General features: G+C 48.4%; 1 protein-coding gene across 1 annotated transcript in view; it reads right to left on the bottom strand.

Annotated features, from left to right (window-relative positions):
- The window catches only part of LOC147621279 (glyoxysomal processing protease, glyoxysomal-like), a 65,071-nt gene extending 42,343 nt beyond the window's left edge, over nt 1-22,728 (bottom strand). The window contains exons 1-5 of the mRNA XM_086823981.1: nt 22,573-22,728; nt 22,112-22,210; nt 19,977-20,023; nt 1,338-1,494; nt 1,153-1,218 (exon numbers count right to left, since the gene is read on the bottom strand). Coding sequence (XP_086680107.1) covers nt 1,153-1,218; nt 1,338-1,494; nt 19,977-20,023; nt 22,112-22,177 — 336 coding nt within the window. The 5' untranslated portion in view covers nt 22,178-22,210; nt 22,573-22,728. The remainder of the gene's footprint in view (nt 1-1,152; nt 1,219-1,337; nt 1,495-19,976; nt 20,024-22,111; nt 22,211-22,572) is intronic.
- Nucleotides 22,729-22,757: the final 29 nt, after the last annotated feature.

Consider the following 22,757-nt stretch of genomic DNA (forward strand, 5'->3'; position numbering starts at 1 on the left):
CAAGTACCATGCCCACACCTCATTCTGGTCACAGGCAGGGGATAGTCTCTCCCGAGATTCCTTCGTCACCACTGGGCCCCACTTCTGCCGAGAAGGTATCCGTTCCTTGAGGCGACCAGGATGCGCCCACCCCCCCCTCCCCCCCTCTAGAGATTCGGGATGTTGCCTTGCAGTTTTACCACACCCTGCTACTCTCTGCTGAACCAGATTCTTCCCAGCACGAGGAGGCCCGTCAGAGGGTCTGGCATCAAATTCAGCCTCCATTTCAGATTCGCTGCATCTCCCCTTCTCCAAAGACGTCTAGCAGTGCCTTTGGCACAGCTACCGCCCCCACAAGGTTTCCTACTTCTTGTGGTTGCTGGAAGCCTTGCGGTGAGCACATGGCTTGTGATCTCTGTTAGCCAGCAGTGTGTTGCAGGTGTGACGGTCCGGCTGAGTCACACAGCGACATTGTCTTTGGGATTTCCCGAAGGCCTAGCAGCTTGGCAGCACATTCTCCACCTCCTGCAACTACCCGCGCCATCACCTTTGGGGGGGGGGCCCACAGCGGCCTCACAGGCGGAGGCCAGCCCAACACTATTCTGTGAGGATGAGGGAGGAGCCCTTGTGCTCTCGCACCGCCGCATTTCAGTGGTGTCAGTGGCCACAGCCCCCATGCCACGGGCCCACACCGGACCCCAGAGACTGGGACATGCCAGTGCTGGGAGCTCATCTGCAGCCTGGCCACCTAGCACATCTGGCATGCGCACTGCATGAGATCATTGGAGGTGCCCCCACTTCTCTTGCGGAGACCGTTTGCTCTTTTTGGCTTGATCTCATTCATAACCTACGAGGACTCAGAGTGCATGTAGAGACCGCAGGTGGCTTTCTACTGCAACCTGCAGGACCGGACCATTCTTCTCCAGAGAGAAGGGCATAGTCACCTGGGGTCCATGGCTAACCGCTCTCAGAGGGAGGCTGCATCCTAGGGGTTTTCTTTCTTCTTCTTTTGTTTTTTTGTTTTTTTGTTTTTTTTTTCGGGCGGGGGGGAGAAGCACAATAACTTCACCAAGGGCAGCCAAGGTATAAACAAGAGAAGCCAACCCTTTACATTATGCATGGGCAAGCAGCATGTGGCCAAGAAGCTTGAGAGAAGTGCACAGCATGACTAACCTGCTCAAAATCCTCTATGAGAATATCAACTTCAGCACCAGGAATCAAAATGGGAGTCCTTTGAAACTGCAAGTTATAAAACCGAAAATTATACAAGTTGCAGAGCTAGAATACTCAACTCAATATGGTATCAGTTCTATCAAAGACAACCATGGCCATGATAGATACCACAGTTTCAAATATACCTGAGTTGTAGATCCCTCTGCTGGGAGGGGTGCTTTCTGGAGGAACGGTTCAACAATAGATGCACATGTTAATACTAGTAAAGAGCTGTCCTTTTCAACAGCTTTACAGCCATCATGCAACAACCATCCGGATGCCGACAGAGTGGTATCTCCAGACCTGGTACAAAAAAGAGAACTTCAGTCATATGATAATGCAACTAGATTACTAGTTTGCATATGGGATAGACATTAGGATAGTGAAAAGTAACTTTGTCACTTGTAACATGGTTAGGCAGACACATGGCATGGACATGTAAACATGTTGGCACCTTAATTCACAAATATTTGCCTCCTTAATAAAGATTCACTCTACAATGAAAGAATGAGTATGTTTATCCAATTTGTGTGTCTCTCACCTTTTTAAGATGTAGTCCCTAATTATAGATTAGGACACTCTCAGAGAGAAATTAGCTTATGTTTTGAGCTTTAGCAGTGCCCAGAGAGCTCACATAAAAGCAGCAAGGATCATCATTTGACAAAAAGTGTAACTGGCTCAGCATTTTTCAGCCTGCAAAGGTCAGCCACACCTCCAACAGAAAAGCTTCTCTGAAGGCTATTTTAGCCTTAATCAAGAGTCACCGCTTTGCATTTCTTCAAAAATCCAGTGCAGTAAACTCAAGGCAGCTATTCAGCCCAAGCCCATAGGCACTTGGCAGCATTGCTTTCCCTTCAGTGTAAGCAGAATGAGGTTATTTTTGGCCTCAAGCAAGACCATCATAAAGACATGCAAAGCACAGCTCAAACTCACACGCAGTTAACAGCAAGATTGAATGGCATCATCATCAGATCATCTAGTCCAGCTGGCACAGCGGAACCGTGGCATCAAACCTCTCAACATTGCAGGGTGATTGGCCTCATCTTCGGCAAAAGCTGCAAATCTGAAAGGTTTCAAATAAACCTTAGGTTTAGAACCTGCTCAGCCACCCATAGTTCTCATAGTTCTTGGCAGTACCAATGTAAGCAGGAGGGCTCTTCAAAGAAAGAGGGAGGCTTTTCTCAGGACGTGCTTGGTGCTCTGAACAGGTCAAGGGACAAAGAGTGCTAATTCTGTCAAAAACAGGCCTCATCTTGCCGGGGAGGTGAAGCGGGCTAGATTACACGTCACTTTTACCATATACGTCACTCCTACTCTAGTCTTGAGGAAGGAACCCTGCAGAGTTCACCAGAGGTCCACGGTATGGAGCTGGACTTACAACAGTGGATGAAGGATAAGAATTTCACCATTGCACCATTAATTGGAGCAGATACTACTTAGGGCATCCAATTCCTCCATCACTATGATCCCCTGATCAAGTGGCAACATCATACTCTACACTTGTTGAGAGATACCCAGGTCCCATAGTGATCGCATGTGACCAGAGGATACCAGAGGATCTCAGCTACCCATAGTGATCGCATGTGAACAGAGGATCTCCACTGTGCCTAAGGTGTCGACCACTCAATTAGGGAGGTTGGCATGGTAAGAGATGTTGTGTTCTCCCAATGAGTTAGATTCGAATCAGAATCCTAGTGTACATGAGACAAGGGCAGCCTTGTTAGAATATTTTTTGAAGCCATCTTTGTGACACCCCTCTACTGCAGGAGTGCCATGTGGCACTGCCACGTGGTAGCTGACCACTGGCTGAGGCAGACATGCAGGTACAGCAGGTGTGTAGGCAGGCAAGCGGTCCCTAGAGCAGGTGGATGAGTGTGTGGGAAGCCGGTCAAGGCCTAGACAGTGCAGCTGGGCCACATGTGTGAATTCGTCATTATGAAGCTTTCGTGAGCAATTAAAACAGGCTGACCTAAAAAAAGGTGGCCGACTAGCATAGGTGAAATGTATGTCTCTCTCTCTCTCTTCTATATATATATATATATATATATATATATATATAAATATGCATCTCGTAATCACCATTTTCATTTGCATTTCTCATTGCTAGGCGTCTCCAGACTGTTTCTCTACAGGCATGGGCTGGCCAAGGAGACCTTCAGCAGTGTTGGGCTACGAGTTGCTATTTGCAATCTCAATGTGACATGCGGGGGATTGATTGTAGTAAAACAACCTTAGGCTTAACTAAACTGCACTTAATTATACTTAAGAGATAGACAATGGTGTCAATGCAATGCAATGCAGCTATATTAAATGAATGGTTACAATGAAGATCTATAAATAGATCTATGCTGTCCCTAGATGAGTATCTATCTTGAGAAGAGAGAGATAAGCTGAATGCTGATGATGAATGACTATTCCCTTCTCCAATGCTGAGGTCCACCCTTGGAATGTTGGCCTTCCTCTATGTAGAAGGCAGGAGAGATGATGAATGAATTCCGAATATGCTGAATATGGTGAATGTTGAATGCTTTGTAGATGATGAACTCCCCTGCTGTACCTTTGGGTATTCTGTACTGCAGGCTGCAGATAAACTACTGACTCTCCTTGCTCCTTTGGAAGGAAACGCTCAAGAGAATGCAAGATATGAGATGCTGAAATGATGCGATTCTATTTATATGAGTGCTATGCTGCTGGTCGGGTACTGTACAGCAGTCGGTCAGATGCCTAGGCCTTCACGACTACATTAAATGCCCAAATACTGCTGTCGACTGCTGAAAGATGCTGTTGGCTGGTAATAACAATTCCCGACCTGATGCTTGAGTGCCCTAAATGCTCATGAATGTCTTATATAACTGCTGTAGGTGATGTACAAGCCCATACACATGTTGCAAATGATGAGATATATGCTGTAAATGCCCTAGATAATATTTCATGATCCTGAATGTTCTCTGATTAATGCTTATGGATGCTAATAATGCCATGTCACTTGAACACCTAATGGGGTGTGCATGTGACATTCCTTGTTGAGATGTCAAGCTCAACATGAGCTGACACTCATGAGGCGCCTGCGTGACCGTTCGACATTTACATCACTAGTGGGTTTGGTAGCTGGCACCGACATATCTTCGATAGAGATTCTACAGCTAGACTACATTGACTAGTCCAAACCTACCCACTCCACTTTAGCGTATTCACATTATGGACCGCTTGTATATACTCTAGTACGTGTCTTAGTCACTTTATCTCCTTTGTAGACCTCTTTTGTTGAAGAAGAAGAACAATTTTCAGCCTCTCACCTTGTGTATTCTCTTCTAGGATTTGTGAGAGTGTGTGCGTGCTTGAAAGAGCTCAAGCTTCCGTCTAGGATTTGTGAGAGTGTGTGCGCACTTGCAAGAGCTCAAGCTTCCTTCTCCCTTGCATCTTTTCATGGTATCAGAGCTTGTTTCAAGCTAAGAGCTAAGCGGCAAGCAAGAGAAGCTCAAGAAGCGGTACAAGGGTAAGAGCTTCATCTACTCTTCCCCCTTTGTGTTGGCTACTACACAAAGGGTAAGAGCTTCATCTACTCTTCCCCCTTTGTGTTGGCTACTACACCCTTGTTTCAAGAGGCACTGGCAAACGAACTCCGATTGAGGAGCTTTCTTCGCGGGAGCGGAGCTTAAGAATAACAATATTGTCCTTTGAATCCTATGTTTCGGGCCAAAAACATGTTTCGGGTGCATCTAGACCTCCGTTTTTCAGTTCGTCGGCATTCACGGCATAGTTATGGAAAACGCCCGAAACAATTGTTTTTGAGGGCCAAAACACGTTTCAAGGTAGGTAGGAGACTGAAACACGTTTCAGTAACTCCGAAATGGCTCCTCGAAATGTTTCAGCTAAAAGGGAAAACGTTTTAGCTTGCCGTTTCCCACAACACTACACATTTGAAAGATCTTTCCACCCAAATCAACATGAACTAGTAAGAAAATGTCACACTACAACAACTGATATCCATTTTATTCCCCTTTTATTCTTATAAACCATAAAATTCATGTCATAATGGGATCACATGTGTGTACCAACAATCATGAACTTTCAACCCCTCCCCTCCCTTAGCACTCCTTGTTGACGTGGAGTTTCTATTTCCGTTTCGGCTCTCCTACAAATTTTCGTTTCCATATCCGTATCCATTTCCATTTCCGTTTCCGTTTCCCCATTTCCCTCAACTATGGTTCACGGGCACTGCAGGTAAGTTTCGATTCTCTGCAAAATTTTATTTTTGGTACTGCAAGAAGGGCAATTGGTTATGCAAACATTGTGTACTGCAAAGAGATCTTACAAGTGCTATTGGGTGTATGTATGTGTCACAAAATTCCTTACAGCTTCTATTTTTCTACTGTGGAGCCTGACATGACATACATGTATGGCTGGTATAGCCTGACATGGTGTGTCTGTGTGGCATATGGAGCCTAACATGACAGTACATGTATGGCTCGTGTAGCCTGACATGATAGTACATGTGTGGCTTGTGGGACTTGACATGGTGTACATGTCTGGCCATGGAGCCTGACATGATGAAAGTCTTTGGGACTAGCTATCTTGGAGATCTTGTGTATTTATGTTCTAGGAAGGTTCCGGAAGGATCATGAGCCCTGAACACTTTATCGAACACAAACAAACAAATGGGTGTTTCTTCCAAAAAAATGCACTCGTGTGTGTATAGTTGTTACGAGGCGCGCCTCTAACGGTTAGAGGCGTTCGAGGCGTACGACTGCCTGATCGAGGCGTCCATAAATTTTTTTTTATTTTTAATTTTTTTAAAATTTTTGCTGGTGTGAGTCTTTAGACGGGGGCTTTAAGGGCCCAAGGCAGCCCCTCTCACACACTCTCTCTCTCTCCCTCATTCTCTCCCTCCCTCCCTTAAGCCTTTCTCAAGACCCAAAGTTCAAACTTCAAACTTCAAACACACTAGGATGATGATGTTTTTTATATCCACTTTTGGAGCTCTCTCAGTTCATTTTATTTTACTTTGTACTCTTGAATTTTGATGATGTATCCAGATGATGATGATAATGGACTATTTTCGTCTCATAGATCATTTTGGCCTTTTGCAGACGTTTAATACAGCTTTCTTTCTTTCACACACACACTCTCTCTCCCTCTCATACACACACTCTCTCTCTCCCTCCCTCAAGGCTCATACATACACACTCTAGTCTCTCTCTCGCGGTGATGCACCAGGCGACTCTCTCTCCCTCGCGGTGATGCACTAGGTGAGCCCTCCTGCATTTTCTGATCGACGTCGACGTTGCTAGCGGTGATGCACCAGGCGAGCCCTCCCGTGAGCTTGTCGAAAGGGGAGAGCGAGGAGATGCGCGGCACAGGATGAGGGGGAGATTACAGATTATGGCAGGCATTTTCTGACACTCGGGAGTGCACATGGGTTGGTCATATACAATGGCTTATCGAGATGGCAAGGATCAGATGCTCTCACACACTGGAACTCTAAAGGGGGAGTAAGCACAGTGGACTACTTGATGGGATCTCCTTCATTGATACCTGATGTGCGGGGTTTCACGATTTCCAGTAGGCCCATTGGCATAGCAGCCGATCATGCATACCTGAGTTTCACACTAGTAGGTAGATGGGCCAGCCACTCATCTACCTAGGTACCCGAGATATCAGTTTACACGTGAGACAGTTGGGGTTTATCGAGATGCAGAATCTGATGGCTTGTTCGCTTTAGACCCGCATAGCCCTCTGGACAAGATCACGAGAGGATTGGCAGGTGTACTACATGCATCTGCCTCATATGCGTTTCCCTGCACTATGATCCCATCCACCCACCCCAGCAGCACTGCCCCACAGAACAGTTGGTATGATGATGAGTGTCATGAGACACGAGCACAGCTACAGCGTGAGATTGCCATTGGGTCTCACATGCATAGACAGGCCAGGATGATCTTTCGGTGCCTTGTGTGGAGGAAGAAACGAGCCTATCTGGCTAAGCTAGAGGAGGATATCTACCAACTCTCATATGCACGAGACACTTTGGCTCTGCTCATCGTACATGTGTTTAATCGTGCCATTTGTGAGGGTTTCCCAACAAGCTGGACAGAGCATATCATTGTACCACTCTTTAAGAGTGGGTTCATGATTGGTCATTACTTGGCCAAATTATACGGCTCTATATTGGAGTCGGAGCTGAGCCGATGGGCAGAGAGGCATGGTCATCGAGCGCATGGACAGGCTAGCTTCAGGAGAGGATTTACTACCTTGGATCACATACTAACACTTCGGGCACTTATTGAAGAGGGCAGGGCACAGAAGAGAAGGATATACTGCTGCTTTGTGGACTTCCGCAAAGCCTTCGATACCGTACCACGTGCCAGGCTTATGCACAGATTGCATGACATTGAGGTACCCGAGGATATGCAGTGGGGGATATATGCTTTGTATAAGTCTGCAGGCAGAGTCCGAGCTCCAGGCGAACTATCTGATAGGGTGACCAACACGATAGGGGTGAAGCAGGGATGCCCGCTATCGCCCACCCTCTTTGGACTGTACATTGATGCGGTCTCTGATTATGTAGACAGATTGGGAGGCCCAGGGGCATGCCTGGCAGGGGTGTTGATACCCATCTTCTTATATGCTGATGATACTGTTCTAATCACAGACTCTCCGGAGGGATTACAAAGACACCTGGATGCATTACAGGCTTTCTATGCAGATAGAGATTTGACAGTGAACCTTGGGAAAACCAAGGTTATGGTGCTTAACACCACACAGGCATGGGTGACGAGATCAGAGCCTCAGTTCACTTTCCGAGGGGAGCCGGTAGAGTACGTCAGGTCATATGTCTACTTGGGAGTTACTTTCACAGGACCGCGTTTCTCCCTGAAGGAGGCAGCAACAGCTAGATTAGCTCGAGGGCATGCAGCCTTGGGGGCAATTGAGAGGCAGTGTGCACACATACAGTTTCAGGAGCCACACACCAAATTGTGGCTATTTGATACGCTTGTCACACCGACCCTCCTGTATGGAGCTCCAATTTGGGGGCCCAGTATACATCACAGATCTCAGAGAGGGACAGATGAGGGATGGAGGCAAACGGAGAGACCACTGATTATGATGATTGCCCGCATGATTCGGAGCAAATCATCAGTAACACATGAGATTGTTCGAGCTGAGCTGGATGCCCCACCAGTAGTAACCGAGGCTCTATTCCTCCAGGCAATTACCTTTTTACAGCGGGTATGGGAGCTCCCTCAGCAGAGGTACTCCCAATTGGCATTGACCTCATCCATACAATTGGCAGAGGATGGAGATACTCATTGTTGGTACGCTCAGATGAGATCATGGTTTGACCTACATGGTTTGTGGATAGAGGCACTACCACCCTTTCAGTATAGTCTGGATTGTCCATTTTTGGATCTCACCCGCTCAGAGCAAAACCATGTGATCAGGATGGATATCATCAGAGTGGACACATAGAAAACATGGACTAGCCCCCTTGAGCCCTTGGGCACGAAAATGGCTCATTACAAGAGCCATTTTCTACCCCTCTCACCGGATGATTTTATCACCCGCCCGGCGTACATGGATGTACACCTATCACATGGGATACGTTGTGCCATTGGACAGATCCGGACCTCATGACACCAGCTGTGGATTGAGACAGGGCGATATGTGCATCAGATCTTGGATGACCGCATTTGTCAGCTATGCTACCAGGAGGTAGAGATAGAGGAACACTACATTTGCCGATGTACAGTCTTATGATCCGAGGGAGATATCACTGCCTCTTCCGAGAGGGTTTTGGGCCGTTACGCAGGGTCATGGAGTTTGAGGATCAAAGATGCCTAGGATTGTTTCTACTTGAGCTCAGGAGACACAGAGAGACCCTCTTGGCAGACAGGAGGCCGAGCCATGATGTACCTAGACAGAGGACCTTGACAGATTTCTACGGCACCAGCACCACCAACCTAGCCCACACACGTCCTGATACCTCCTCCGTTTGGCCATCACGACACCAACCACGCTCCGAGGGAGTCACCACTGATAGAGCAGTTATCTTATGTCATGCTCGTCGGCCATGCCCACCAGGATCCCGACCACGGCATCCTCACCATCGCCAGATCAGAGCCATTATTGCTCGGCATCGGAGGCGCCTACCTCGCTTCTACGACCTCTCCATTCTAGACAGCCCCATGGCGGAGATACTTGATCTAAGGAGAGGGCAACACTTCAACTGATCAGCATACATGGATCTACCTGATATACATTTTTCAGTATTTTCCAGTATTTTCTACTCTATATCATCTCGGAGTCTTACAGTTCTGTTCTTATAACTGTAGGACAATCCCGAACAATAAGCTTCTTCAATAAGGCTCTACTCTGATCAACTGGATCTATAATGCCCAAGCCCCCCTGGGCCAGCGGAAGTGTAATAACTGCCCAAGCAACCTTAGCCCGGGCTGGCTGACCATCCCGCCCAGACCAAAGAAAGTTCCTGATCAGCCTTTGTACCTGGCTGATGCAAGAGCTCGAGAAGATCCAGCAAGACGTGATGTACCACATGGTCGCTAAAAGCACTTGATTTGCCACCACCACCCTCCCAGCCAAGGATAGCCAAGCTGTACTCCAATACAAAAGCTTCTTCCGAATGCTCATAAGAAGCGGGGCAATCTGTTGCTCAGGTGACAAATCTAGTCAAATCTGGCATCCCAAATACCGCACTGCTGTGCCAAGAGGAATCCATCTAAAACCCGGGTCTGGGCTCCATGCCGGAGTGGGAGCACTACTGATCCAAAAGGCCACTGTCTTGCGCCAATTGATCAATGCTCCCGAAGCTGCACTAAAAACCTGAAGCGACAGCTCTGCCCGCTGAAGATTGGCCTCCTGGCCATGCAAAAATAAACCCGTGTCATCAGCAAACTCAGCATCGAGCAGGTCCTCCCTCCGGACTGGGAGCTGGAGTCCTCTCAAACCAACCTCCTCTGCCGTCAGATACATGCTCATAGCCTCAGCAAAGAAGAGAAAAAGAAACAGGGCGAGAGGACACCCCTGATGACGAACTGATCTGGTCAACTCAAAAACTCGGCCCCCGTCCTCCTGCCATCAGCACCTGGCTACGAGCTGTGGAATATAGAGCTGCCACTCCTCGAATCCAAACTGGCTCAAAGCCCAGGCGAAGCATAGTGCCCTCTAAGAAACCCCAATCGACTCTATCGTATGCCTTCTCAAAATCGAGAAGCATCACGACCAGGTCCTCACCGAGAAATCTAGCTCGGGCCGTCGCCTCCCAGAAGGTGAAAATGTTGTCAAGGATACTACGCTCCTTGACGAATCCTGTCTGGGTAGCATGAATCAACTCCCCCAGGAAGGGCTGGATCCTCAAACTCAAGGCCTTTGCTAAGACCTTGTAGACAGTATGGAGGATCGTAATAGGTCTCCAATGCCGAATATCATATGATACTCCCTCCCCCTTGGGGATAAGAAAGATCAAGCCTTCTGAAAAACTCTGTGGCATCACCCCAGTGTCCAAAACATAATGAAAGCCCCTGCGGAGGCCTCACCCCAAAAGGTCCCAATAGCGCATAAAAAAGGCAGGCGTCAATCCGTCCTCCCCAGGGCAACTATGGCGCGGAAGGACCCTCAAGGCCTCAGCAAGCTCAACCTCTGAAAGAGACTCACCCAGAACCGTACACATACGATATGTGACCCTCCTCTGCACATGGGCCCACACAGTCTGTCTGCAAGCATCCCAAGCCTCAGTGGCTGGCTTCGCTGAAAGCAGGTCTCTATAGAACTCAGTGGCAATGGCTCTGATCTCCTCGGACTCAGTGGCTACCGATCCGTCCTGCCTCATGAGCTGGCGGACTCCTGCTCGAGCATGGTGGGGTCCAGTAATCTCAAAAAACTCCCCAGTCACTCTATCACCAAGCTGTGTCCACTGAGAGGCCTGGCGACAATAGTAGAACTCATGTCTCTGCTCCTCTGCCTCTCTAACCTCCTGGCGTGCCTGGCTCAGCTGGGACGCCACCCACTCACATGTAGGCTGCTGCTCCTGAAGGCGTTGAAGCGAAGCAAGGCTACGTCTCAACCGACACTCCCACGCGCGAGTCTCTCCCAGCCGTGTCAAGGCTGCAGCGTGCAAAAAAGATCTGAGCTCGATGAGTCCCTGGGCACACTGGCCTACTGCATCCTGGTCAGAGCTCTGGCTATCATGCCATATCCTCTCAATGTCCTCAGCGAGACTAGGATCTGTAAGTACCCTCTCTGGGATCCTCAACTGCAAGTTGGGCTCCCGTGTCCTCTCCTCAAGTGTCAAAATAATTGGCGCATGGTTTGAAAAAGAGGTGCCAGCGAGAATGCCAACGGAGCCCCCTTGCTCCCCTAACCTGTCGCCCACATAGAAGCGATCAATCCGTGATAGATTAGTCCCTCCCTGCTGGCGATCCGACCAAGAAAAACTAAGACTATCCTGAGAGCGGGAGAAAGCCTCATGCAGTCATGCATCAGTGATCCTCAGTGTCATGCAAAATAGCTCCCAAGCTGCAAGCTCCGTGCTGTGCACTATAACATGACTGCCTCCCACCCTATCGGCCGGGTCCTCAAGCATGTTGAAGTCTCCCCCGACACACCAATGTGCGGCCTCTGGCAATGCATCCGTAACCTGGGTCCAGAACTCTGCTCTGGCACTAGCATGGTTGGGCGCATAGACATTGAGCACGCCAAAGAGCTCATCATGCATCCTCAGAATGACATACTGTGCTCTACCAGGCACAATGATCCCGCGATCCACAATGGCCTGCCGCCATACATCCGCAATGACCATACATACTCCTCCCTACCCACCCAAGGGGCCAAACCCTGCAGACCAAAAGGTGTCCCATCTACCAGGCATCACCGAACCGTATCTCCGGATCCTGCTCTCACCCAAATGGTGCTCCTGCATCATCAAAATATCAATACTACCCCCAACCAGGCATCTCTGAAGCTCCTGCCTTAAGCAACCACGATAACGTATATAGTGTGCGCCGCCAAGGCCCTGTACATTCCATGAGATGATCCTCATGGATGACTTGCTGAGGTGGAGGCTGTCTCAGCCGTACGGCGGGCCTTCGCAAGCGGCTTGGATGGAGAATAGTCCCCATCTGAGCGGCTACGAATCTGCCCACCCGGTGTGCTGCAAGAATCTCGGATGATCAGGCACCAGTGGCTGTGTCCCATGGCGACTGCCTCCCGCTCAGACACAGCAACCTCATGTATGCATACATATCCAGGGTCGCGTGCTAAGTCTGAACCACCAAATGTCAAATCCCGGAGGCATCCACACTTCCGGGATCAAAAAAAAAAATGAGCCAACTCCCATAGTCGGCCTATCATGTCTGTCACCTCCAGGCACCAGTGGCTGTGTCCCATGGCGACTGCCTCCCGCTCAGACAGAGCAACCTCGTGTATGCATACATATCTAGGGTCGCGTGCTAAGTCTGCCACTATACGAACCACCAAATGTCGAATCCCGGAGGCATCCACACTTCCGGGATCAAAAAAAAAAAAGAGCCAACTCCCATGGTCGGCCTATCACGTCTGTCACCTCCAGATCGCTCACATGGTGAGAAAACTGAACTGCCTGAGTCTTCAAAGTGCTAAGAGCGAGATCCAGAGTCCACTCCCAGTCGCTAGGGCCACAGAGAGGGAATGAGAAGGCCACCGCTGAATCAAGTGCCTCCTCCCCTCGGGCCGGAGGTATCACTACATGAACTCTAATGGGTGCTGGCTCATGGGGGCCCTCCACTCCAAAAAGCCGTGTGAAGGAGTAATCAAAAGCCTCCGAGCGCTGTCTAGTGTCGAGACGACTCAGCCGACTGCGGATAGAGGATATCCGTGAAGCCCGAATCGGCATGGTAAGTCTCCTCTACGGTGCTCGAGCAAGGTCGGTGCTCAGTGTCTGCCGGACTGCAGGTAACTGCCAGGGCCTCCCGGGGAGCTGAGGCGAGCGGGGGGGGAGGAGGGGGGGGAGAAGGGGTTGGAGAAGGAGCCGCTGCCAAAACCGGAGCGGGGACGGGAGGAGGCGAAGGTGGAAGCGAGGCGGGAGGGGGGGGTGGGGGCGAAGGAGGGGGTGCTGGCATCTCCTGGTCCTCACTCGGCACTGGGGTCTCCTCCTGGAGGGGAGCAAAGCTGTTCCTCACGGGAACCCAATGATGCTGAGACTGTGGCTGCTGCTGCATCGGTCTCTGGGCATGTTGTTGTGGCTGTCTCCCTTGACGGCGCCCCTGTCCAGGCTGCCACTCCAAGGTCTCTGTGGGCTAAGCAGGTGTCCCGGAGGCTGCCTGCCGAGCCGCATTTGTGGACGGGGCCATCGGGGGCCTGCTGCTGCGGTGAAGGTCGGGGTCTCCTGCGAGGGCAGGCCTTGGCCAGGTGGCCGACCTGCCTGCAGATAAAACAGTGGTTCGGGAGCCCCGAAAACTCCACTCTCTGATCAATCCATCCCCCCCTCCCCCCCCATCCTAGGTAGCTGAATGACCTTCGGAAGGGAGGAGATGTCAGGAACCAAAACTCTGACCGAAGGTAGCCCAGCTGCTCTAGCCACCACTGAAGCTGCTGTGGGGCTAGTCTCAAGCACCGAGCCCACCAATGCTCCTAGCCTAAAAAGGAGCGGAAGGTACTCACGGCGGAGTCCAGGGAAGCAAACTGTAACATGGAAAAGGCGCTCCCCCTGCTCGGCCGCTGCTGGGTCAAAGCCATGCGAAGAATGCCCGAGCGCCCCTGATGTCAAGGGGACTCATGGCTAGGACCTGGGCCACGCTCTGGGCTGTCTCGAACTCGATCTGGTAGTGTCCACGGCCCAGTAGTAGCTGAACGTCCAGGATCTTGCCCACATCTGCAAGAAGGCGGGCCTGGAGAAGATCCCGGATCTCCCCTCTGCTCGGGCGAGTGCCGACTATACGGCAGATGGTGGAATGTGCCTGGAGGCGTTCTACCTCTGCGGCGAGGCTCGCTTCCTCTTCTGGCGAAAGAGAAAGCCTGATGGGGGTATCCTCAGGGGCGGGCGAGGGGGCTGCGGAAGAGTCCCTCTGAGGTGGGGCGGGAGGAGCCTCCATCAGAGTCTAAAGCTATGTCGAAGGCGGAGCGAATGCGAGCTGCACACAAAGGACGGAGGGGGAAGGCGGAAGGCAAAAAAAAACCCCAGGGGACAGAAAAAAAACAGAAAGAAGGGGAGGGGGGGTAAGGTGGCGGCGAAGAAAAAAACCCCGGGGGGGGGGGGGAGGGGAGAGGGCGGCCGCTGGCGGAGGGGGGGCGGGGCACTGAAGAAGGGAGGGGGGCGCGAAGGAGAGGAGCAGGGAGCGGCGGGCGCTACAACGCTGGGGCGCGCAAGAAAACCAGGCGCGGGGGGGGGAGCATACGCGAGGGCAGGGCGGGGGGGGGGGGGGGGACAGACGCGTGGGCGGGAAGGGGGGAGGGCGTGCAGGCAGGCAGCGCAAGTAGGGGGGGAGCGGGAGCTTCAGCGAGCCGCCTCTCACCTCTATGGTTTGATCCGAGTAGATTTCTATCCTGGATCGGAACAAAACAGTTGAGTTTTCCTTCATGATTCCTTCCAGATACCTAATGGCTCTTTCCCCTCCATTAGAGGGTATTGTGGCCATAGGTTTGAGTATGTAGCGAGAAGCAGATTTCTTGATAGCTTCTTAATTTATATGCACTCGTAATGCCTTAGCTGAACAACTTGGACTAGAATTCTCCTTGATTACCCGGACTCATGGTAGACTTGTCGTCTGCAGCAGTAGATCCGAACCATTGTAGGGGTGATCTCAAGCAGGGGACCCAAGAGTGGTTGATCTCTTGGGAGGTTCAGATAGAGATACACACCTTGGAGACATATACCTTGGTGCCCCATGTGGTACACAATATCTGACAGAGTATCGTTCTGAGTCCTACACCCACTATCTTGATATTGAGTTCTACACCCACTATTGGGCACTGATGACATTAGTGGGGATGTCGTAGTATCTAGTCCATACTATGCATTATGGAGTTGATAGTTATATAGTCTTGTGGGTTGACTACCATGAGTATGCACGTTCCTAAAAGGTGAATTTGGGCATGTTCCTGAATTCATCTAGGTATATATATATATATATATATTTGAGAGGATTCCGTTGTAGAAGGGTTATTTCCTTCTCGGAAACAACCCTGACCTATAGAGACGAGTTATTGTAGAGACCATTGACTTGGGAGACCAAAGAACCTTCTTTGGTTGGTCTTCCAAGATAACCTTGAGTTTGTTAGAGGAACTCTTGGATGTGGATGTACTCTAGTATTTATTCCGTGACCCATGCGTTGCAAAGGGGAACCCACGTCATTTGTGGGGATCCTAGTGATTGCAGTCTACCTGGTGTGAACCAGGAGAGAATGCGAAGGATCGATGGCATGACTTTGATAGTGCCTATGTATACTATGCACTTATCAAATTTTATTTTGGCTGGCAGAGTTGTCATGATCAATAGTTCCTTCGTGCATCCAAGAATAACATTGGTTATCCTGGATAGATGGACGCCAATCAGGAAGCCTTGACGAAGGAATTTCATCAGGCATTTGCTTCGATTACGATGCGTGTATGTCACAGCCGAGTGCTAGTGACCAAATTTGTGACTACTTGTAGTTGCTTATTACTTTCCTATACTATCATTGATCTTGCCTATTTTGAGTTTACCAACAGTACTCCCTGTCTATGTGTTTGATTGAGTACATTTCTTAGTGGTAGTGCATAGCATCTCAGGGATGGTTTATTCCATCATCTTCTACCAGAGAGTTCCGGCTTTAAGCTGGGGATTTAGTATAGCTTCATGTGGGTAGGTATTTTTTGAGACTCTGATGAGTTTTTACCCACGAGGGAAGCACGTCTTGACTTTTGTTAAGATTACATTGATGAGGCTTCTCTATGACCATGAGTTATTGTTCTTGTAACCTCACTGTTGGGTCAGAGTTTGACCAAGATTCCAGCTACGTGTGTGGAAGAGCATAGATTAGCATGCCGAAGGACTCGCATGGATCTGTGTTAATTAGACCTTAGCCCCTAGTTCGGGTTCGGCATGCCGATTTATGCTCTGAGACACGTATCTTAGGCATGCCGATCTATGCTCTGCCACACACGTAGCTGGCGTCTTGGTTGAACTCTGTGACCAATACTGAGTTACAACAACAATAACCCATGGTTCACTTATGTAGTGCCCATTGCTACTATAAATAACCGAACTATTATAAATAGCCAATACACATGGATTTATTAATAAAAACCTTAGCCACCAATATTAGCCTGCTTTCTCCTAATCCCAGGGCTCCCCTTCCATCTTCAGTTAGATGGTCAGACCAAGATCTTTTATACGCTAGCTTTGATGTTCTCAAACACTATGTTCATGACCAGCAGACTGAGATCTTTAATAAGCTAGCTTTGATGTTCTCAAATGCTATGTTTATGACTAGCAGACGGATGAGAAGAGTATCTCCCATTGGTCCATCAACAGAGTCTCACCAACACATTGCATGCCATAAGAAGTAGCCTTTGGTAGACAGCTTATATCTTTAGCTACTTGACTTAACTCGATCAATACGTAGAAATGGTCCTCAAGTGCACATCAACCTGATCAGGCTGCATACAGCCTGTTTGACCTTTATAAATTGTCAGTTCAGTTTAGCTTATGTTTGATCAGCCTGCCCAAGTTCACACTTGCTATCCAACAACCACCTGCTATCTGGTGCCAATCTACTCACTTTGCTTCCGAACCATGAACCTCCTAATGTTAATATATGCCATACTAACTAAGACAAGACACTTGCCAAAAACCTTCCAATACTCTGGTAGCTAAGATGCATCACTGAACTTCTATAGAATGATGAAGGGTTCTTGATACAAGGCAGACAAATCTAAACGAAATGCCTCTTTTTGAACCACTTTCTTTGAGCTCATTGAAGCTACGAGTATGTTCTCTTTCTTCAAAATAAACTGTGGAATTTCACATCAACACAAACAATGCAAAAGAGCATGTTATGCATTTATTCATTCAATGCCAGAGGCATTCTCTTGAGCTTGGCTAATGCCCTAACCCTAATGTTTATCTGCTGCCAAATCAGATTTTAGCCTAGAAAACAGCCATGTCCATGTGTGAACATGACATCCCCTCCTGCTAAACATGATGACGGGATTCCAACCTTTGACCTTGGATGACTGACATCATCCCCTTGTTTCCTCATGGACTCCCAAATCTATCATCCTTCCTTCCTAGCAAAGTGTTGAGATCTGTGCACCTGCTCCACTTTGTCCCCTTGCCTTCTTAGCCCTATCCCTAAACACAACAATTGAAGTTGATCATGACACCCTTGGCTCCACCCCTTGGATGATGATCATCCCTTGGAGTCGCTCCATAAAAGTCTTCCTTGGCAGCTCCAAATGACTACCGACTTCCATGAAACCCTTCCCTTGGGTTTGGCCTAACACCAACCAACTTCTAGGGATCTTGATACATGCTGAGGTTACTTTCCTTGGACCTATGCACTTCTTCTCGGCCACCAACAACACTTAGCCTTGCTGAGCCTAAGACTCTGAAACAATGTTGCATGGTCACCACACTATCTTAAGATCAAGACACGGGCAATGGTTTCATCCATGTGTGATGCAGTAAGGGTGGGTGGGACATGGGCAGCAACACTATCTCAGAATCAACCTGAAGCTCTAATACCAATGTGACATGCCGAAGCTCTGGGAATGTTGGGAGTCTTCTTTCAACCCTAAAAACTGCATAGGAACTCTTGATGCAAGAACAAACCAACATAGACAGAGAAGAGAGAGAGAGAGAGAGAGAGAGAGAGAGAGACGCGCTGTAATTCCAGTATATTTCTATAGTACAAAAAGGTACAATATTTTGGCAGCCTTTGGCATGCCCGAAAATGGTAGAAAAGCAGAGTCTAGAGACTCTAATGTGGCAAGCCCCTCTGTAGGGTTCAGATGAATAACAAACATGCCTTGCTTAGCCTTTGTTAGGCTCCCATCATGCATAGAACCTGGCCGACCTGCTGTCTGCCAGCAGCAAAGGACTCACCCAACTTGCTGCAAGTCATCTATCGGCCAGCAGCGACAGATACAAGCCGACAGCCATCTTGTCCTTCCAAGAGTTCTTCTGCATTCTCTTGAGCCTCGCCTTATCCAAAGCCCTGGGTAATTCTCCACACATGGATAAGGCTTAAAGAGCAGCCCCTAACTGATCTGCACACCTAAGGAAGAGTAAATTAGCCTTTTAGGAGTCCACCAGCTGTAAAAGATGCCATACAGCTGGGTAGAAACACCGTACAGCCTGTGGAAGAGAGAGAGAGAGAGTGCTATTAACTCTACCAAAGACCAAAGGGCCTATGAGACCAAAAGTGTTACAATGTGTCCATGAAGTGACAAATCATGGAAAAAAAACATGATTTTAAAAAACCCAACTAGAGCTGAGAGAAGAAACAACAGCCCTGCAAGTTTCAGTGGTACAATGCTACAATGATAAATGAGAGCCATACATACTACAGCCAAATATGGGAGCCGTACAGCTCCTTCGTGGTCAATGGAAGAGGTTGCTCTACAGTTCATGTGGAAGAAGAGGAGCGATGGAAAAGAGGGAAACTGTGGGAGAGGTGACACCCGGGGGGGAAAAGAGAACGGGGGGTTGGGTTGTTGTCCCGGGAAGGCGGGGCACAAGGGCTGCACGAAAAGAGGTAAGGCAGGAGGTGGGGTCACGAGCAGCACACAGGGCAGATGGCAGGCAAAAGGGGCATGCGGTGGGGGGCACTAGCACAGGTCGCTGCCGGAACCCCATATCAAGCCAAGAGGACCTCCTCTTCAAACTTAAGGACAATCAAAATTTGACTCCAACAAACATAAAAAGCTAAGTATATTTTGTGTTTTGCACAGTCGCAATATTTGTTATTTACTTTCTGGTTTGCAAGATTGTTTCATTGGTTATGTGCATCCTTAACCTTGTAACTTTGCAAGGAGAATGTGGAATGTTCTCATGAGGATTTGAAACTTGAGCCCACCTCTCCACCAAGGTACTTTCAGCCACCTTGGTGTGCTAGTGGTAAGAGTTTTGTATTTGGATGGCCACTAGACTCAAGTGGTACTTGTGAGGATTGGACTGAGTATTGTGCTCAGACATTCCCCCATTTTTCCCCTATTTTATGGGCCCTTGATGTGGGTTGTCCACCCACCCATTTATAATGTGTGGGGTTGTGTGCTTAAATCTTCCTTCTATCTTTGAAAAACCTAGCACATAAGCACAAGAGCTCTACAGAGAGAGTTCCATTTGCAGCAGATTCATTATACATAGCCATCTTTTGCTTGAATCTTCTTTCTATCTTTGAAAAACCTAGCACATAGGCACAAGAGCTCTGCACAGAGAGTTCCATTTTCAGCAGTTTCATTGTACATAGTCATCTTTTGGATAATTTACAGTAGATTAAGTTGAGAGAAGCAAATCTTCCACTGTCAATTCTTTATTTCTCTCTTCCTACTTTTTGTATATTCTTGGCGTTGTGTGTTGAGGTCTTTCAAAGAAGGCACACTTCCGTTGATCAACATCTGACATCCACTGTCACATTTAAGTGTTGAGCGGCTTTTCCCAAAAGCTACCATGTGGCCCCACCTTTCACCCTTATACATATTAATACCTAATTTAAGCAGGTCTTGACCCAATTAACTAAACCAACTGATTGGGACATCCATTAATTTACAAACTTGATCCTGTATTAAGTATGCAATACTATGTACATACTCAGAATGATGAAAGGCATGATTCTGCATCTTCCTCCCTTTGGGGTCCTGAAAAAGAGGAAAATACAAGGCTTTGTAAGAAACCTACTCTGAAAAAAGCAAAAGATACACAAGGCAAAGAGACAAACAGGTTGAGCTGAAAGGGTAAACACTTGATAATCATTAGCAACTAATCTATTAATCGAGGTAAAATAGTGTACCACAGTCACAAGATTTGCTGCACGTCTGTGGTCCACCATGCGCATGTTTTTTCAGGATTTTCAGGATACTACTACAGGTCACCTCCAATTCCTTCTCCCTCTGCTTCCTCACCCCAACATCTGCTTCCTTTCACATAGGCTTCAGCTCTCTCCCAGTAGCTCTTCCTCTGACCTACAGTCTGTCTGCTTGAAGCAAGTGCAAACAGAGTTCAAGAGGATTGAAGCGAATGATTCGAAGTCCATTGAGCAGTTTGTCTGCAAAATTCCTCAGTTGGGAGTTCAGCAACAGGAGTCTGACAATAACCAGCAGGATGCACTTTTTACTGGACTTGGATTGGCTATCCAGTATTATGTGAACTGGCAGGAGCCGCTGCCATTTAATAAAGCCTTGGCTTTTGCACAGATGTACGTGCAAATTGTTCAGGAGAATGCCATGAAGGGACAGGCAATGTACCAGCCAAAAGGCTTGGATCAAGCACAAAAGTCTTGATACTTGTATAGGCCCAAACAACAAAAAATGCCTGGGTGCTTGAACAGGGCCAAGCAAATAAAGAACCTTGGTGCCTGCTGAAAAGAAAAATGTGACTGTACCACACCAAGCAACAGTATGTGCTTGCATAGGACCAAGCAACGAAAAGGCCTTGCTATGTGCACAGGACCAAAGCACCAAAGAGTCCTGGTGCCCTTAAAGGACCAAGTAAGAGCAAGATACCCTTGGAGCTTGTATAGGACCAAGCAAATAATGATGGTGTGTGTTCCTCTGATAAGGACAAGAAATGCATGCATGCTCTCTGTGAACTTCTGAATATTCGTCCCAGCCTCAAACTTCTTAGAAACAGATTCTCACAGGTCAAGGGATAGTCAACTTCAACAGTGTATTTCCAATAACAGAAGATCAGTTGAATGGGTGACCAGTATCAGCATCATCAGGATAGTGTATTATGTGGGAGGTACATTTACTTATGACGAGGTCTTAAGATCCAAACTAAGGGCATGTATCAAGGATAAAGCATGAGGTTGACCAAGCGTTTGGCCTGCAAAGCTGAGCCTATGGAGTGTTCCACGGCCCCACAAAAGCGCTCATCAACTTGTTATGGTACATGAGACACAACAATTGACACAAGGCAATAGGCGCTTCCCTCCACTGACTCACAAAAATGGGACACACTCAACAGACATGGAAAATATGGAAAAAGGCCCATTGCACAAAGGCCTTGCTGACAATAAGTATATACCTAGATGAATCCAGGAACATGCCCAAATTCACCTTTTAGGAACGTGCATGTTATATACTCATGGTAGTCAACCCACAAGACTATATAACTATCAACTTCATTATGCATCCTATGGACTAGATACTACGACATCCCCACTAACGCTGACAATAAGTGCCCGTTTGATGCAAGCTTTGTGGAAGAAATTGGTTCAAGGAGACCAGGGACCACTGACAAGTATTCTACACTGCTTGATAAGAAAGACTGTTTTTTCGAGTATTCAGCAAGCTTGAGCTAGCCCTAACAAGCAACAGTTTGGTTGTAAACCCTTCCCTCCTCAAGACCTGTAGACCCAAGTCCTCGTTGCTAGTCCTCCCAAGGGTGGTGTTTTTTTTTCTGTTTTCAGGCACTAAACGCTTTAAGGGGGGCGGGGGCGTGGTGCGGGGGCGGGAATGCCCATTGTACATGGACGGCGATGGAGGGTCTCCATCCAAGCCCCTGCCCATCGAATTTACAGGAGGGCAGGGGCCCTTAGTCAATCTACGTAAGGTTAAGATGCATATATACATACAAAAACACATGAATTCACAGTTTTCAGCACAAATATTCAGCTGCAACCTGTTCTAGCATTGAAGAGATTCATTCAATTGCGTGTCTGAGTAACATTAATCTTAGTATTGAAGAACAAAGCAAGAAACCAGAGAGAGGATGAAGAAGCATACAGGGCCATGTACCCGAACCATCACTGCAGCCGCGCGAGCTGCAACCGTGGCCTCTCGCGGCACCATGACTGGGCAGCTCTTCCTCTGCTACTGCTGCTGCTGCTGCACACGGGCACTGTCATGAATCCACCATAGCTTACGTAGATAGAAGTTAGCTGCGAGAAGACGAAAAGGCTTCCGAGTCCCATAAATTTACGCCCGAATAAGCTTGCTGCGTAACTAAGGTCAACTTTCACAAAGGAGCATGCACGTGGCATCTATTCATCGTCCCACGTGGAGCCGTTGTGGTCCCACAATCACAGCGTGACCGATTAAATTTGCAGTTTTTACCTTAACGCCCTTGCTAAGCATGCTAGACGCAAGCATAAAAAAAAAGCGAGGTAAAAAGCGTGTTAGACGGACAACTTTTCTCCTACGGACAACCCAACCCTTCTCTTGTATCTAGCTATGGCGATTTTTACCTCCAAGGGTTCTTCCCTGTCCGAAGAGTGTGAGCGCATCAAAGGTCCCTGGAGCCCAAAAGAAGACGCAGCCCTCTATCGCCTCGTTGAGAGATATGGGGCTCTCCCTCATCAATAAAGGTGTCCCTAGCTGCTCCGGCAAATCATGCCGCCTCCGATGGTGCAACCAGCTCAGCCCCCAGATG

Source organism: Cibotium barometz, chromosome 30 (assembly GCF_041138505.1).
Source record: "Cibotium barometz isolate CiBa-2024 chromosome 30, ASM4113850v1, whole genome shotgun sequence".
Taxonomy (NCBI): domain Eukaryota; kingdom Viridiplantae; phylum Streptophyta; class Polypodiopsida; order Cyatheales; family Cibotiaceae; genus Cibotium; species Cibotium barometz.